We start from the raw sequence: 16,898 nt of genomic DNA, 5'->3' as shown, positions 1-16,898 counted from the left end.
CCACAGCATGCTCAAAATTAAACAAGATGTTTTCTATGTGTATACTTTGACCAAAAAGTTACGGAATTAAAATCCAAATCAAGACAGTGAAGGTACAACAAATGTAATTGCGCTTCAGTGACGCTATTCACAAGCGACTGATTCAAGCAGCACAAGACTAAATAAAATTATAATTTAAAAGGTATGTTATTTTGATTTATTTAGCAAAATAATGTAACGAATTTGGAATTTTATGATCTTGCAGCCAGGCACTCAAATTTATGGAATGAAATATCATCAAATACAGATCTTTTCATCATTGAGCCTTCAGGGAAAACTTGTTTTGGTCAATCAGTTTTCAATTTTTACAAGTAAAAAAAATCAAGAGATGGCACATTAAAAGGAGACATCAATACATGTAGTTATGTATGTACATGGTTTAAATATTTGTTCTCATGAACACTTGTCAATCCGGGTAGTTCTGCATCAACTTTCTGTATATAGTTTATTATTACTACTAAAAGGGAACACGAAAAAAATAAGGTGAATTACTGTTTGAGTTGTTTCTTGTTGTTTATCTTCAGTCCATTTTGCTTGGTCGGTTCATCTTTAGTTTCATCATCATCAGAATCAAAGCCTGATTGCAGGAACTCGTCCAGACTGAGGTCCTCGAGTTTTCTACAACAAAGACAACATTTCCATAAGTCAAGTAGAGGATATATATATTTTTTAAAACCGTCATCAAAAGTTTACAGGTTTTGTACATTTCATACGCAGCGCATATGCACATTTCATGTAACGTGTTGTTAGCAATAGCTAGCAAGTACGTCCTTAGAGTTACTAATTACAGCCTTATAAGTAGTCGCCTCTTACTAATATATGATACTTAATAGTAAAAATGATCACATTGAGTGTTTAAGATAAGCAGGAGTTCTCAATCCGGCCAATATATACACAAATTCTAGAAAAGAAAATAAGAATCATCACGCACCGTTTGCCAGCCATGCTGTATCCAACGTGTGACACCGAAACTCTATTTCCCACAATTCCAAGCGCGATTAACTCTATGTTTCGTAGGCAATCGGTGTTGTTGCACTGCAGATTGGAAACAAATTAAAATATTTATAAATAAGTTAATATGCAATAAGATCACATTCCAAAGTTTCTAAAAGTTATTTTAACAAAACAAATGTTTATAAATATAGATCCAATAATGTATTCAAGAAAGAAAAAATAAATTTGGAGAGGACGATAACAAAAAAAGGAAATATAATCGTATAGGGAAGGTCGCTGTCTACATGTATTGTTTTTTTTAATTATTATTATTTGCTTTGGAAGTAATTCATTGGAACAAAGTGGAGTAAAAATAAAGAACGATAACAGAAAATGATGATAACCGTGTGCACGACTCGGAGAAAGCCTAGATATCTTACACATATGACGCTAGATGCCTAATACGCATTGTGAGCCGACCAGGACCGCCGTCATTACTCGTTGGCCATTCAGCGAGCATAAATGTATTATCAATGAAGCATTTAACTTGAAAATTGCTATAAACCACGACACTTTCACACGGATTATTTTTCATAAACATTCAAACTAAATCACAACTACGTTAACACGTCTTTCTATCAATCAACTCGTTTGTAAATGCGTCTTTTTACTGTCTCATATAGATATTTACCGACGCAAGATGGCCGCTAGTTAGCTCTACCCTCATACACAACAAACAAGGAAACGTCAATCAAAACCATTTCCGGGACTCATTTTAAGGTCGTATATTCCATCTCAATACTACCTAGATTATAGATTAACATTCCTCAATTTAATGTTAAATGTATGTTTTTGTATATACGTTCCAACAAACTCTTAAACAATGTGCACCATTAACCGAACCTTCCACAAATGCCATCATTTTAAGCCGTAGTCCCGCTTTTAAAAGAAGAGCAGCTCTCGTTCTACCTTAACAGGACAATTGTCAGCGTCCATAACTGTTTTTTTAATACATTGACGTCAATCGTTTACAAGACACGAAACAATCTTTTTTTATGAATGTTTCCAATGCTTGAGTGGATTATGGATAGATAGCCCATCACGGAAGCTGCTTCCCAAAGCATCCTAACTGCGACAGCTGCAGGCTCATCTTCCATCATTTCGGGAAAGACACAGGTTGCAAATATAACCGCAACCAAGCTACCGGTAAATAGCGATAATTTCCTTTTTGCATGTTTTCTGCTCCTGTTGGTTTATGTAGATATGTATAGGATATTTAAAAAAAAGAATTATGCATGAATACAGTGAGAAAATTGTAATGCACATGCATTGAGATCCATAATGGACTCTTATAATGGTGTTAATAACAGGGTAGGAATATTATTATGGATTTGGAATAAGATTGTCCTCATTAGCAGAGCATTTTTACGTCTTATTTTTAATAAATGAACTCAAAGCTTGATATTGCAAAAATCCAAGAAAGTTTAATACGATTGATATGATATGTTGTTTGCTTGTTCTTGTTTGGAATCACTTATGGAAGTAATATTTCCCATTTGTATCATTTTCACAGCTAAGTGAGAAAACATGAATTGATGAGATCTGATACAATAACATAATTATTATAGTGTTATTATCGATGATATTCGTAATGATGATCACAGTGGCGGTCTGTGCATTTTGGGGTAGCGCCTTCTGCTATCGGAATCAATCCAACCCTCAAAAACTATTTTATGGCTATAAAACCTCTACAGCAGCTACAGCTGCGACACATAAAAAAATCATCAACAATAACCTCATACAATTGAAATATTATTTAGGAATATAGCCATATTTTACTCACCAAAAATCCTTTTTAACTGTACACAATATCCATCCTCCTTTCTTTCCTCCTTCTTTTCTATCGGCATCGAAGCTAATGCTGAAAGTCGAGCCTGTACTGTCGTCTTTCTGACATAGTCAGTCTTGAAAATGGCTTTAAATCAACACAACAATATATTTGCCTGTGCAGCTTGCTCCAAATACAGTTTGGTAGCTCTCTCGTAGTTAGCGCACTGAAAGTGGCGCACACACCCTTTTCCCGGCTGTAACAGGCTTGCTAGCTTTGGAGTTGACCGCCCTTTCTTAATGATGTCCATTTTTTTCTGGAAAAGTCGGTCTGGAAGATAGCTTTGTGAGCAAATCTGCAACCAAATCCATTTGTTTTCCTCTGTCGGCCATTGTGGGTGGAGTTTGCGATCTCTGGCTGCCTCACTCTGGCTTTGGCCCGCCTACTCTCTATAGCTAGCCAATCATAGTTGGTGAAAGCAATGACGTATCCCAGCCAGCAAAATGGCAATGCCTGCGAAAAAGCATTGTGGTGTTGCCAACTCGAAATCTGATTGGTTAAAAGCAACAGTCTTGTTTAATGCAGCAGAGCCCGCAGAACTGATTGTGAAGGCTTTGAGGCAGATTTCTGATCCTGGCAACAAATAATGGCTGAAATGTGATTGGTAAAATGCTTCAATATGAAAACACACACCTGGAAGCAGTGCAACCAGGGGGAAGGGAAGCTAACAGACCATTTGGAATAATAAGTATTGATGGACAAAATATAATATATGATTCAGATATTTCTTAGGCCAGCAGAGAAGGCCTTGAAGGCCCTGACGGCCCGCCACTGGATGATCAACATTGTGCTATTTGGAAGAGATATAATTTTCACTCAAATACAAAAGTTTTCCAGTTTGATCTCATAATAAAATGTCCTGTTTTAACACTTATACTGTATATTTAGGCTTGTACAGTTTACTTGTTTTTTCTTCTAAATTACTACCATTATGAACACAATTCTCAAATGGAATTTACAATTTTAAAGTCATCATCATAATAATGAAAAATGTTCAAAGTCTGATTCATCATCATCATCAGATTCACCTAATAATTGATTCCATTCTTCTAAAACGGACTCTTGTGCGCCCTCTGGCGGACAAATACAGATTTACGTCTCCCATTATAAAGTCTACGGAGGGGAATATTGTCAAAAATAATTCAGAGACTTTTTGTACTCTAGAAGTGGCGAGATGACTAAAAAAAAAGCCCATATTTTCATATATTTTAAATTTTGAATATGGGATAACATTCGAAAATATGATTTTTTTTATGTCTCTCTCTGTCAAATAGGTTTAAGCTCCACCCTTTTCTTGTCCACTTATAATACAAAATATATATTGAAAATACTCTATACTGCATCGTAGACATCATATTTTTGACTTGGATTTTTAATCACCGTTGACCCAAAGTGTCCAATCAGGCCGCGATCCACGATTGGACGTTTTTTTGCAATCTACGTTGTGCTGACAGGCATCCTTTCGTAGCTGTCACGTCGAGAAATACAGCGGTAACAAAACTAGCCATAATTGCTTTGGACAGCTGTCATATACCTGCTGATGAGGTGGAGGTGGAAGAGCGATGACAAAGATGTTGCATATACGCGCTGTCGTTTGACGGAGGCCACTCCATCTTTTAGTTGGCCAGAGCGCGGAGGCAGAGGCAGAGGCAAAGGCAGCACGAGGCGGCCAGCGGCGGCACCATGGAAGGAGGAGGCATGCAGCTGCTGAACCGCGACGGCCACAGCGTCTCGCACAACTCCAAGCGCCACTACCACGACTCCTTCGTGTCCATGAACAGGATGCGCCAGCGCGGCTTGCTCTGCGACATCGTGCTCCACGTCTCCAACAAGGAGATCAAGGCGCACAAGGTGGTGCTGGCTTCTTGCAGCCCCTACTTCCACGCCATGTTTACCAGTAAGTTCAATGCAAACTAATACTACTGCTGCTGCTACTACTACTGCTGGTACTACTACTGCTACTACCACAACTAATATTACTCCACTACTCCTACTACTACCATTACCACCATTACTACTACTACTATGACCACTACCACTACTACTACTACTACCACCACTACTACTATTACTACTGCTACTACCACTCTACTACCACTACTACTGCTACTACCACTCTACTACTACTACTACTACTGCTGCTACTACTACTACCAATACTGCTACCACTCTACTACTACCAACACTACTACCACTGTACTACTACTCTACTACTAATAATACTACTACCGCTACTACTACCACCAATACTACTGATACTACTACTCTACTACTAATAATACTACTACCACTACTACTACCACCAATACTACTGATACTACTACTACTACTCTACTACTCAACTACTACCACTACTACCACTGCCACCACTACTACTACTACCACTACTACTACCACCACTACTACCACTGCCACCACTACTACCACCACTACTACTATTACCACCACCACTACCACCACTACTACTACCACTACCACCACTACTACCACCACCACTACTACTACTACCACCAATACTACTGATACTACTACTCTACTACTAATAATACTACTACTACCGCCAATACTACTACTGCTACTACTACCAATACTACTCAACTAATACTACTACCACCAATACTAATACTACTACCACCAATACTACTGATACTACTACTACTACTACTCAACTACTACCACCACCACCACTACTACTACCACTACTACCACTACTGCCACTACTACTATTACCACCACCACTACTACTACCACTACTACTATTACCACCACCACTACTACTACCACTACCACTACTACTACTACTACTACTACTACTACTACTACTATTACCACCACCACTACTATCACTACTGTGCCTTATAATCCATTGCCCCATTCTGTAAAACACAGCCATTCATTGAAGCTGCACTATACCATTATAGTATTATACTATTATAGTGCGGAAAATACAATACTTGATTTTGTGTCCTATTTTGTAGATGAGATGTCGGAGAGTCGGCAGACCCACGTGACACTCCATGACATCGACCCCCAGGCATTGGAGCAGCTCATTCAGTATACATACACGGCCGAAATTGTGGTCGGGGAGGGTAACGTTCAGGTAAAACCCACAAACAAGTTATACTATTTTGCGTCATTCAAAATACTTTATAAACACCCGCCATCCATTTTCGTGGAGATCCCATTCGGGGTTATGTTAAAAATGTTAATGTTAAAAATGTTCATCAAAACAAAACACAGATTTAAACTGAATTTAAATTGAATTAGACCCTGATTATGGCCCGCAATGTAATTCCTAATTTATTTATTTATTTTTTATAGTTTTGAACACATTCCCCGCCATTGCCGAGAATAAAAGCCAAATTCCTTAAAAGCGTCCGGACTGGCGGCGAATGCTAACCCGAGGTATATTTCTACCCGACATTAGACGTTGCTACCTGCCGCTAGCCTGCTGCAACTCAACGGAGTGCGAGATGCCTGCTGCAAGTTCCTCCTCAGCCAGCTGGACCCCTCCAACTGCCTGGGCATCCGAGGCTTCGCCGACACGCACTCCTGCAGCGACCTCCTCAAGTCGGCGCACAAGTACGTCCTGCAGCACTTTGTGGAGGTGTCCAAGACGGAGGAGTTCATGCTGCAGCCGCTAAAACAGGTGAGCGCTAAGTTAGCAACACATTCAAACTCACGCTAGTCTAACACTCTAAATTGCCCCTAGCTATGATTGGTTGTCTAGCTACTTGTGCCCTGCAATTGGCTGGGCCACTGATTCAGGACGTCCCCCGCCTGTTGCCTGTCGTTAGCCGTGTTAGCCTCCGGCACCCTCCGCGGTCCTTGTGAGGATAAGCGGTCCAGAGATTGAATGAATGAGTCTTTTGTCATCCACGTTCGTGCAAAATGAGAGGAAGTAAATGTATTGTGTTTGTCTGTCAATTTCTATACAGTCGATCCATATAAGAGTCGCGGGGGGTGCTGGAGCTTATCCCAGCCAACTATGGGGGAGAGAATCAGTGGCCAGCCAATCACAGGGCTCAAGGAGATGGAAAACCAATGGCAATCTGGGGTGTTCAAACATAGCTAGATAGCTTAGCGTTCATTTTTTGGGATGTGGGAAGAAACCAGAGTGTGTGTCGGCCTCACTGTTCTGGGGTCCTGGGTTCGAATCCAGGTCGGTCCTCTTGTGGAGTTTACATGTCGATGTGTGGGTTTTCTCTTGGTACTCCGGTTTCCTCCCACATTCCAAAAACATGTATGCTAGGCTAGCTGGTTGAACACTGTAAATTGCCCTTGGCTATGATTGGTTGTCGGTACTCCTGTGTGGAGTTTGCGTGTTCTCCCAGGGCCTGCGTGGGTTTTCTCCGGGTACTCCGGTTTCCTCCCACATTCCAAAACCATGCATGCTAGGCTGATTGGACACTCTAGATCAGGGGTGTCAGACTCGGGTTGGTTTGCGGGCCGCTTTAACGTCAACTTGGGCCGGACCATTTTAGATATAATATTTAGATTTTTTTTTTATATAAATGGATTAAAAGAACTGGATTAAAATCCCTGAATATTCCGTTTTTTTATAGATCTAAAACAATGTTTATATTAGCTTTTTTTATATATATTTTTTTAGATTTTACAAAATAATTTTTGAACTAAAAACACAGAAAAAATGGATTAAAAAATTACAATTATTGATTTAAAAGGGGGAAAATCGGAAAATCGGGAAATTTAATATACATCTATACTCTTCATTTTAATTTGATCCTAAAACAGGAAGTCGGCACTCATGATTTACTTTCCCGGGCCACACAAAATGATGCGGCGGGCCAGATTTGGCCCCCGGGCCGCCACTTTGACTCGTGCTCTAAATTGTCCCTTTATATGATTGGATGTCTTTTGTCTCCTCGTGCCCTGTGATTGGCTGGCCACCAATTCAGGGTATCCAGGGTTAGGACTCCCCGCGACCCAAATGAGGATGAAGTGGCTTAGAAAATAAATGAATGAATGTTCCATTTTTCCTTTTGGGACTGTCCTCGCCTCGCAGGTCCTGGACCTGATTTCTAGCGACAACCTCAACGTACCATCCGAAGAAGAAGTGTACCGGGCCGTGCTGAGTTGGGTGAAACACGACATCGACGGCCGCCGTCCTAACGTCCCGTGGGTAGGACTCCATTTCCTCCCACCCCAAACGGTTCGCCACGGTCCTGGTCTAAAACCCGACCTCCGTCCCCGCCAGTTGATGAAGTGCGTTCGGCTTCCGCTGCTGAAACGCGACTTCCTCATGAGCAACGTGGACACCGAGTTGCTGGTCCGACACCACTCGGAGTGCAAGGACCTCCTGATCGAGGCCCTCAAGTACCACCTGATGCCCGAGCAGAGGGGCGTGCTCAGCAACAGCAGGACGCGAGCTCGCCGTTGCGAGGGCGCCAGCCCCGTGCTCTTCGCCGTCGGTCAGTGACCAGCTCGGCCGGTGATTTTGAATGGGCGGGGCTTGTCCTGACGAATCGGGTGCCTTTCTGTTTCAGGCGGGGGGAGCCTGTTCGCCATTCACGGGGACTGCGAAGCGTACGACACCAGGACGGATCGCTGGCACATGGTGGCGTCTATGTCCACTCGGCGGGCCAGGGTGGGCGTGGCCGCCATCGGGAACAGGCTGTATGCCGTCGGTGGGTGAGTGACGGCGGTTGCTTCGCATTTTTGATAGTATTTTTTGTGCTGTAGCCTATCCCGGGTCACATGGTATAGAGCACATGTGTCAAAGTGGCGGCCCGGGGGCCAAAGCTGGCCCGCCGCATCATTTTGTGTGGCCCGGGAAAGTAAATCATGAGTGCCGACTTTCTGTTTTAGGATCAAATTAAAATGAAGAGTATAGATGTATATTAAATTTCCTGATTTTCCCCCTTTTAAATCAATCATTGTCATTTTTTAATCCATTTTTTCTGTGTTTTTAGTTCAAAAATAATTTTGTAAAATGTAAAAATATATATTAAAAAAAGCTAAAATAAACATTGTTTTAGATCTATAAAAACGGAATATTCAGGGCTTTTAATCCATGTATTAAAAAAATCTAAATATTATATCTAAAATTGTCCAATGTATATTAAATTTCCTGATTTTCCCCCTTTTAAATCAATAATTGTCATTTTTTAATCCATTTTCTCTGTTTTTAGTTCAAAAATCATTTTGTAAAATCTATATATATATATATATATATATATATATAAAAGCTGAATAAACATTGTTTTAGATCTATCAAAAACGGAATATTCAGGGATTTTAATACAGTTCCTTAAATTCATTTATAAAAAAAAATCTAAATATTATATCTAAAATGGTCCGGCCCACATGAAATCGAGTTGACGTTAACGGGGCCCGTGAACCAACCCGAGTCTGACACCCCTGGTATAGAGAGACAGACAATATTTTACTGAACCTACCGTATTTTCTCGCATATAGGCCGTATTTGTTGCTAAAAAATGATGGCTGAATCAAGGGTACGGTTTATATGCGCACAAATTAGACTTGACATGTACGAGAGACCCCATGGCGCCAAAGACCAAACGCCATGACGCAAGACAATGCGACCGATACGGTCATTTTTTTCTAAACAGACAAAAAAATAAACAGATAAAACGCTAAACAAAATTAATTTTGACGTCTATGAATGAAATTTAAGAAAAAAATGAAACGCATCTTGCATAAAACGTGAAAAAATTCACTTACTTGTGCCTGCCATTGCTCGCTCAGGACGCCGCTATCTTACCTTGGGATGACAAACTAGACCGCTACAGACACACTTCCTGGTTGTACTGCTCACATGACTTCCTTTTTGAATTTGTCTACTTGCAGGCAACACCCTTTCGGAATTTTTGATTCATATAATATCTCAGAAACATCACATAATTTGGATGATTTTTCTTACGATTTTCCCTTCAAAGTAACACATTTGTACTCCCTATTAAAACCATGAACATGGAGGTTAAAATTGTGAATCAGGGGGCGGCTTATACGCGAGAAACTGTAAAATTCAACCATTTCAAGGCAATTTTAAGGGTGCGGCTTATACTCAGATGCGGCTTATATGCGAGAAAATACGGTATTTGTTTTTAATGGGCCCTGATGAATTTGAGTGTATTTCCAAAGAAGAGAATAAACATAAGACATACAAACCTTATCTTACCTTACTATTAGCCCTTTGCCGCTAGCTAACAGATACACAGTTTAAAACCAATATTTGAAGAGTACTTTTACTTTTAAGGGCAAAACCTGAAAATGGAAGTTTTCACCATCTCACAATCGGAAAAGACAACTGGTGTCCATTTGTCCCTCGCCATTCAGGTACGACGGAACGTCCGATCTGGCCACCGTCGAATCGTACGACCCCATTACCAACTCCTGGCAACCCGAGGTTTCCATGGGAACGCGCCGGAGCTGCTTGGGGGTTGCAGTCTTGCATGGTTTGTTGTATGCTGCGGGGGGCTATGACGGTGCTTCCTGTCTTAATAGGTACGCACATTTGGGACTTTTTGGGTTTTTTTTTTGAGACAAATTCAAAGCTGATGTTCTTTTCTACAGCGCGGAGCGTTTTGACCCTCTTACCAGCTCATGGACCTCAATTGCAGCAATGAGTACACGCAGGAGATACGTTCGAGTCGCAACTTTAGGTAGCGCTTCTATCATTTTTGGGATGCCAGATTGGAAAAACCTGCATTTATGTACATTGTTTTTTTTCTCCTTCTCCTTTAGATGGAAACTTGTATGCGGTGGGTGGTTACGATAGCTCCTCTCATCTTGCAACAGTCGAGAAGTATGATCCTCAGGTATGTGGAGGGGGAGGGGTTTATTTTTGTTACTGTATTTTCTGCACTAGACAAAAAATGGACAATGAAAGGGGAAAAGTCGTACCTCTACTTACGAAATTAATTGGTTCTAAGACTTTTCGTAACTTGAAAATTTCGTAAGTAGAGGTGTACTTTATATGTAAATTCTCTAATTCAGGGGTGTCAGACTCGGGTTGCATTGCGGGCCGCTTTAATGTCAACTTGATTTCACGTGGGCCGGACCATTTTAGATATAATATTTAGATTTTTTTTTTTATAAATGGATTAAAAGAACTGGATTAAAAGCCCTGAATATTCAGTTTTTTATAGATCTAAAACAATGTTTATTTTAGCTTTTTTAAAATATATTTTTAGATTTGACAAAATGATTTTTGAACTAAAAACAGAAAAAAATGGATTAAAAAATGACAATTATTGATTTAAAAGGGGGAAAATCAAGATATTTAATATACATCTAGACTCTTCATTTTAATTTGATCCTAAAACAGAAAGTCATTCATGATTTACTTTCCCAGGCCACGCAAAATGATGCGGCGGGCCAGATTTGGCCCCCGGGCCGCCACTTTGACGCATGTGCTCTAATTCATTCCACGGTCCTCACACATTTACCAACCCTTAAAACCCTAAAAACCCTTTAAAATGTGTCCAAGTGTCCCAATTTTGTGTGAAAGATGTGAGGAAACATGCAAAAATGAGAGAAAATTATAAGGAAATGATTTATTAATGTCTTAAAATAAATAAATCATATGTTGGCTCTATTTGCCCCGCCTCCACCCTGACTTTCAGATGCAACCTATCGAGGGTTGTTTGCTTTTGTCTTCCCTTCAAAATATTCCCAAAATGATGCACACAAATGTCCTCACCATAGGATAACGCACGACCACTTGCCAACTACAAGTAGTATATACTCCTCTCGTATTAGCGAACAAGCTCCGCCATTCGCACTGACTAACGGGGAAAAAAACACTGAAAAAATGCAAGGCTCCGCCCGGTGCTCGTCGAGATATTACACGAGGGAGTTTCAACCAGAAAGACATTGCCCATGATGTTTTTATGAGCAGTCTGTCACGTCCACTGTATGCTCGTAAATCAAAATTTGTCTCGTATCTCAAGATAAATATTTGCCCGAAATTTTACTCGTATCTCAAATTGCTCGTATGTCGGGGCACTCGTATGTTGAGGTACCACTGTATTTATTTAAAAAAACTGCGTCTTATAATCCGGGAAATGCGGTACATGATGAGGGTGGACTATGTTCGACTAATGTTAATTGTTCATTTGTAAACAGGGCAACATGTGGACACCCATTGCCAACATGCTAAGTCGACGTAGCAGTGCCGGTGTGGCCGTGCTGGACGGCATGCTGTATGTAGCGGGGGGCAACGATGGCACCAGCTGCCTCAACTCGGTGGAAAGGTTCAACCCCAAGACCAACACTTGGGAGGGAGTGTCGGCCATGAACATTCGGAGGTGAGTCTACAAACACAGGTTGTCCACGCTGATGATAATGACGGTGTGTGTCGCAGTTTGTGAAACTGAAATATTCATTTTTTGATCGCGGTGGGGTGCGAACTGGGCGTTCTCTCGGCTAAGTATGGCCACCAGGTGGGGGACACACCCTGAATCGGTGGTCAGCCAATTGCAGGGCACAATGAGACAAACAACAAATCACTTTTAGCTATGGACAATTTAGCGTAGTATTAGCCTAGCATGCATGTTTTTTTGGAGATAAAATGAACTTAAAAAAAAAAAAAAATCACATTTTTATGAAATTGAAAAAAAATGTGTTTCACATTTTTATGAACTTTAAAATAATAATAATAATTCACATTTTTATGAACTTTAAAAAAACTTTTTTTTCCACATTTTATGAACTTTAAAAAAATTCACATTTTTATGAACTTAAAAAAAACTAATAATTCACATCTTTCTGACCTTTAAAAAACATTTTTTTCACATTATATGAACTTTAAAAAATAAAAATAATTCACATTTTTATGAACTTTAAAAAATAATAATAATTCACATTTTTATGAACTTTAAAAAACAATAATAATTCACATTTTTATGAACTTTAAAAAAACAATAATAATTCACATTTGTATGAACTTAAAAAAACATTTTTTTCACATTTTTATGAACTTTAAAATTTTATTCATTTATTTAACTATTTTCCACTTCCGCTTGCGAATTTCAGTGTGAATTTTCACATTTTTATGAACTTACAAAAAAAAAATATCAAAAAAAAAAAAAATTGCCCCCAGAAAAAAAACACAATGTAGTGAAACCGCGATATTCGAGGGATTACTGTATTCATACTTGAGGACAATTTAGCGTAAAATTAGCCCAGCATGGATGTTTTTGGAGATGTGTGAGGAAACCAGACTACCCGTGGAAAACCCATGCAAACTCCACACACTGAGGACCCACCCGGGATTGAACACTCGACCCCAGAACTGCAAAGCGGTGTAGTGGGCTTTTTGAGGTACGGCCATTTTGGATTTGGAGACGGCAATTGATACACGCAACCCAGTAGACACACACACACACTTGCGTGAGTCAGGTTGTGGAACAAGTGCAGGGTCATGAATAAACCATGTCGTGGAGCGCTTTTATTATCCAGTTTCCAGGAGGCTCAATTTACAGACGCCACCTTGCGTTGGTGTGTCCTGACCCGGTAAACACGTTAGCGTGGCGTGAAAAAAAAACCCAAACTATTTTCCATTCCTAAAAACAGGACTGTCAATCTTTGCTCTGTCTTTTAGTAACGTTAGCCACGCGTTCCCACCCACATTTTGACACTGCTAGAGAATGCACACGTGTCGTTGAAAAGGAAGCGAGCACACTATCTTCAAAAAGTATATATATAGTATATGTTTTGACAACGCGCAAAATGCTAAAATTATTTCGAATGCCAAATAAATCGTCACGGTCAGTTAACGTTAAGTGCTGAAAAAAAGCTCGATTTTTTTTCATTCATTTTCTGAACCGTTTATCCTCACAAGGGTTTCAGGGGGTGCTGGAGTCTATCATAGCAAACTATAGACACCCTGAATTTGGTTGCTAGCCAATCGCAGGGCATGAGAAGACAACGGACAACCAATCATAGCTAGGGGTAATTTAGTGTTCAACCAGTTAGCTTAGCATGCATATTTTTGGAGACGTGGGAGAAAACCGGAGTACCCAGAGAAAACCCACACAGGCCCGATGAGAACATGCAAACTCCACACAGGTGGACCGACAACCAATCATAGCTAAGGGCAATTTAGAGTGTTCAACCAGCTAGCCTAGCATGGGGTGGGAAACCGGAGTACCCAGAGAAAACCCACACAGGCCCGGAGAGAACACGCAAACTCCACACAGGAGGACCGACAACCAATCATAGATAAGAGCAATTTAGAGTGTTCAACCAGCTAGCCTAGCATGCACGTTTTTGGAACGTGGGAGGAAACCAGAGTACCCAGAGAAAACCCACACAGGCCCGGAGAGAACATGCAAATTCCACATAGGAGGACCGACAACCAATCATAGCCAAGGGCAATTTAGAGTGTTCAACCATCTAGCCTAGCATGGGGGGAAACCGGAGTACCCAGAGAAAACCCACACAGGCCCGGAGAGAATATGCAAACTCCACACAGGAGGACTGACAACCAATCATAGCCAAGGGCAATTTAGAGTGTTCAACCAGCTAGCCTAGCATGCACGTTTTTGGAACGTGGGGGGAAACCGGAGTACCCTGAGAAAACCCACACATCGACATGTAAACTCCACACAAGACGACCGACCTGGATTCGAACCCAGGACTCAGAACTGTGAGGCCGACATGCTAACCACTCCGCCCGAGGTCAGCCGGGATGGGCTCCGGCACCCCTCATGAGGATAAAGCGGTTTAGAAAATGTACGATTCATGCGCAAACCATGAAATCAATTCCCTCTCTCGTGATTGGTGGGATTCGAGCCCATTTTAGGTGTTTTTTCCACTTGGTTCATTTTTCTTTCCAGGAGCACCCACGATTTAGTGGCCATGGACGGTTGGCTGTACGCGGTGGGAGGCAACGACGGGAGCTCCAGTCTCAACTCCATCGAGAAGTACAGCCCGCGTAGCAACAAGTGGGTGGCGGCCTCCTGCATGTTTACGCGGCGCAGCAGCGTGGGCGTGGCCGTGCTGGAGCTTCTCAACTTCCCGCCGCCGTCCTCGCCCACGCTGTCCGTTTCCTCCACGAGCCTTTGACACGGGGTCACGGCCGGGCCGGCCTCCGCCGCCGCCGCCGCCGAAGCCACGCCCCTGGGCGGCTCCGGGAAGAGACGCAACCGCTCGGTTTGAGCAACGCCGATAACGAGGCGCCGAGACGCCGTCGTTAAAGCCTCCCGCTACGGATTGGCCGGAATTCAAATAGCAATTTGACCGAGGCAACGAGATTTGACCCTAAGGTCAATTTTTTTACTGGGTCGTTGGACATTTTGTCCTGCTGACCTTTTCACATCCAAGGTCACTGCTCTCAAGAATTCGATAAATATTCCTAGCGTGGATAAGCAAGCTTAACTTAACTTAACTTTATTTGTCAACACTAAAATTTGTCTCACAAGTGACGCTAAATCAAACAAGGTGGTTTATTATTATTGTTATTATTATTATTATTACATACCTGTCAACTTCTGCCAATTTCTCCCCTTATTAATGATTGCAATTCCCCTTATTAAGCAATAAAAAATATATTTAATCACATAGGGCGCAATTAAATGTCTAAAAAAAAATCCCCAAAATGGACGGGGTGCCCAATCAGTTGCACTAAATTCAAGATTCTGTAGATGTCGCTGTTTGACGGTGACAGCTTGACATTGCTTGCTGACGCGCTATATTTATATAATGAAAAGACGGACATGATTGACATATCATGCTTAAATTATGACAATATTAGCAGTCGACAATAACGTTTTCGTCTGCTACCAGTGACCAAAACGATTCAGATTAGAGCCAAAATGGCTGAAATGAGATCGGTTTTTACAAAAAAAATACTTTAAAAATCTCATACAAAAGTTGTTATACGCTGTACACAATTTGAAATGATCAAAAAATGTATATAATACGGGGAAAACGTATAAGTTGACAGGTATGTTGTTATTATTTTGGAACAAACGCATGGCTGGTATTTATTGACTCCTAAACAGGGAGGCTAAAATGACGTAGTGCTGCTAATGTCACGCTAGGTGGCAACAAAACGCCAAAATGTACTCTTGAGACAGCATGGACATTAAGACCAGCAAGTCCTCACGTTTAAATGATCTTAAAATGTCTACAAAAGAAACAAAAACAAAAAAAAATAGAATTTTAAAGTATTTATCAAGATGTACAATTGTTAATATGTTGAATTGTCAGATGTAAAGAAAAGGAAACGTGAAATGACTATTTAAGAGTGGTTTAATATATTGGTGATGCGTTTACTGACAATAGGAAAAATGACGTTCGAGACTGGAAATGCAGTTGGATCAGTTATGTAGAATTTGTTTTATTTTTTTTATTATTATTGGGGATGGATTTTTTGTCGTGGGTAAAATTTGCAATAATATAAGAGAAGGTGGAAATCCTGTTTGATATGAGCAGAATTATTATTTAATTTAAATTAATTGTTGTTGTTGGGGTGTAACTCCGTTTTTAAAGTTAATTAGTCAAAGTTTAGTTAGTTAAAGCCAATTTTAACATGTTATGGATTACCGTATTTTCTCGCATATAAGCCGTATTTGTAACAAAAAAAATGATGACTGAATCAAGGGTACTTACAGCGTTGCTATACTCCTTTTCACCAGTAGATGTCAGCAAATTAACATGTTAGTATTTGTTGGTTATTTTCTGTTTTGCAGTAAGAAAACAACCATTGTTGGATAAATTACTAACTTCCAAATGATATTGACTCTAATAATGTGCTTTTGATTCATACAGAATTTCAGATATACCACGTACGATGATTTTTGTTAATATTTTTCCTTCAAAATAACACATTTGTATTCCCTATTAAAACCATGAATATAAACGTGAAAATTGTTAATCAGGGGGCGGCTTATACGCGAGAAAATGTCAAATTCAACGATTTTAAGGCAATTTTAAGGGTGCGGCTTATATGCGAGATCTTTCAAAAACGTCCTAAAATATAACAGTTTACTATAATAGTCATTTCTGCCTTCCCTTTATTTTCTGTTATGCATTTTACATTTTTTTT

At 40.4% G+C, this 16,898-nt stretch overlaps 2 protein-coding genes across 3 annotated transcripts in view; one reads left to right on the top strand and one right to left on the bottom strand.

Moving 5' to 3' along the window:
- noc2l (NOC2-like nucleolar associated transcriptional repressor) overlaps positions 1-1,097 on the bottom strand; it is a 53,832-nt gene extending 52,735 nt beyond the window's left edge. For both annotated transcript variants that reach the window (XM_077615433.1, XM_077615424.1), the window contains exons 1-2: positions 971-1,097; positions 532-657 (exon numbers count right to left, since the gene is read on the bottom strand). In XM_077615433.1, the coding sequence (XP_077471559.1) occupies positions 532-657; positions 971-984 (140 nt within the window). In that variant the 5' untranslated portion in view covers positions 985-1,097. The remainder of the gene's footprint in view (positions 1-531; positions 658-970) is intronic.
- Positions 1,098-1,737: 640 nt separating this feature from the next.
- Positions 1,738-16,084, top strand: klhl17 (kelch-like family member 17). The gene is made up of 12 exons (XM_077615334.1): positions 1,738-2,178; positions 4,481-4,757; positions 5,839-5,960; positions 6,288-6,509; positions 7,887-8,003; positions 8,079-8,292; positions 8,368-8,512; positions 10,181-10,348; positions 10,418-10,506; positions 10,589-10,662; positions 11,972-12,153; positions 14,686-16,084. Exons 2-12 carry the CDS (start codon positions 4,544-4,546, stop codon positions 14,912-14,914), a joined length of 1,776 nt encoding a protein of 591 aa, XP_077471460.1. The 5' UTR covers positions 1,738-2,178; positions 4,481-4,543; the 3' UTR covers positions 14,915-16,084.
- Positions 16,085-16,898: the final 814 nt, after the last annotated feature.

This window comes from Stigmatopora argus, chromosome 1 (genome assembly GCF_051989625.1).
Source record: "Stigmatopora argus isolate UIUO_Sarg chromosome 1, RoL_Sarg_1.0, whole genome shotgun sequence".
NCBI lineage: Eukaryota > Metazoa > Chordata > Actinopteri > Syngnathiformes > Syngnathidae > Stigmatopora > Stigmatopora argus.
The sequence above is the reverse complement of the archived record's forward strand: the minus strand, read 5'-3'. Positions and strand labels throughout refer to the sequence as shown.

Excerpts from the sequence above, each read along its gene's own strand:
- klhl17 (XM_077615334.1), top strand. The coding sequence starts at position 4,544 with ATGGAAGGAGGAGGCATGCAGCTGCTGAACCGCGACGGCCACAGCGTC. Across the intron at positions 8,293-8,367 it reads CCCCGTGCTCTTCGCCGTCG|GCGGGGGGAGCCTGTTCGCC; the intron begins GTCAGTGACCAG and ends TTTCTGTTTCAG. Across the intron at positions 10,507-10,588 it reads CGTTCGAGTCGCAACTTTAG|ATGGAAACTTGTATGCGGTG; the intron begins GTAGCGCTTCTA and ends CTTCTCCTTTAG.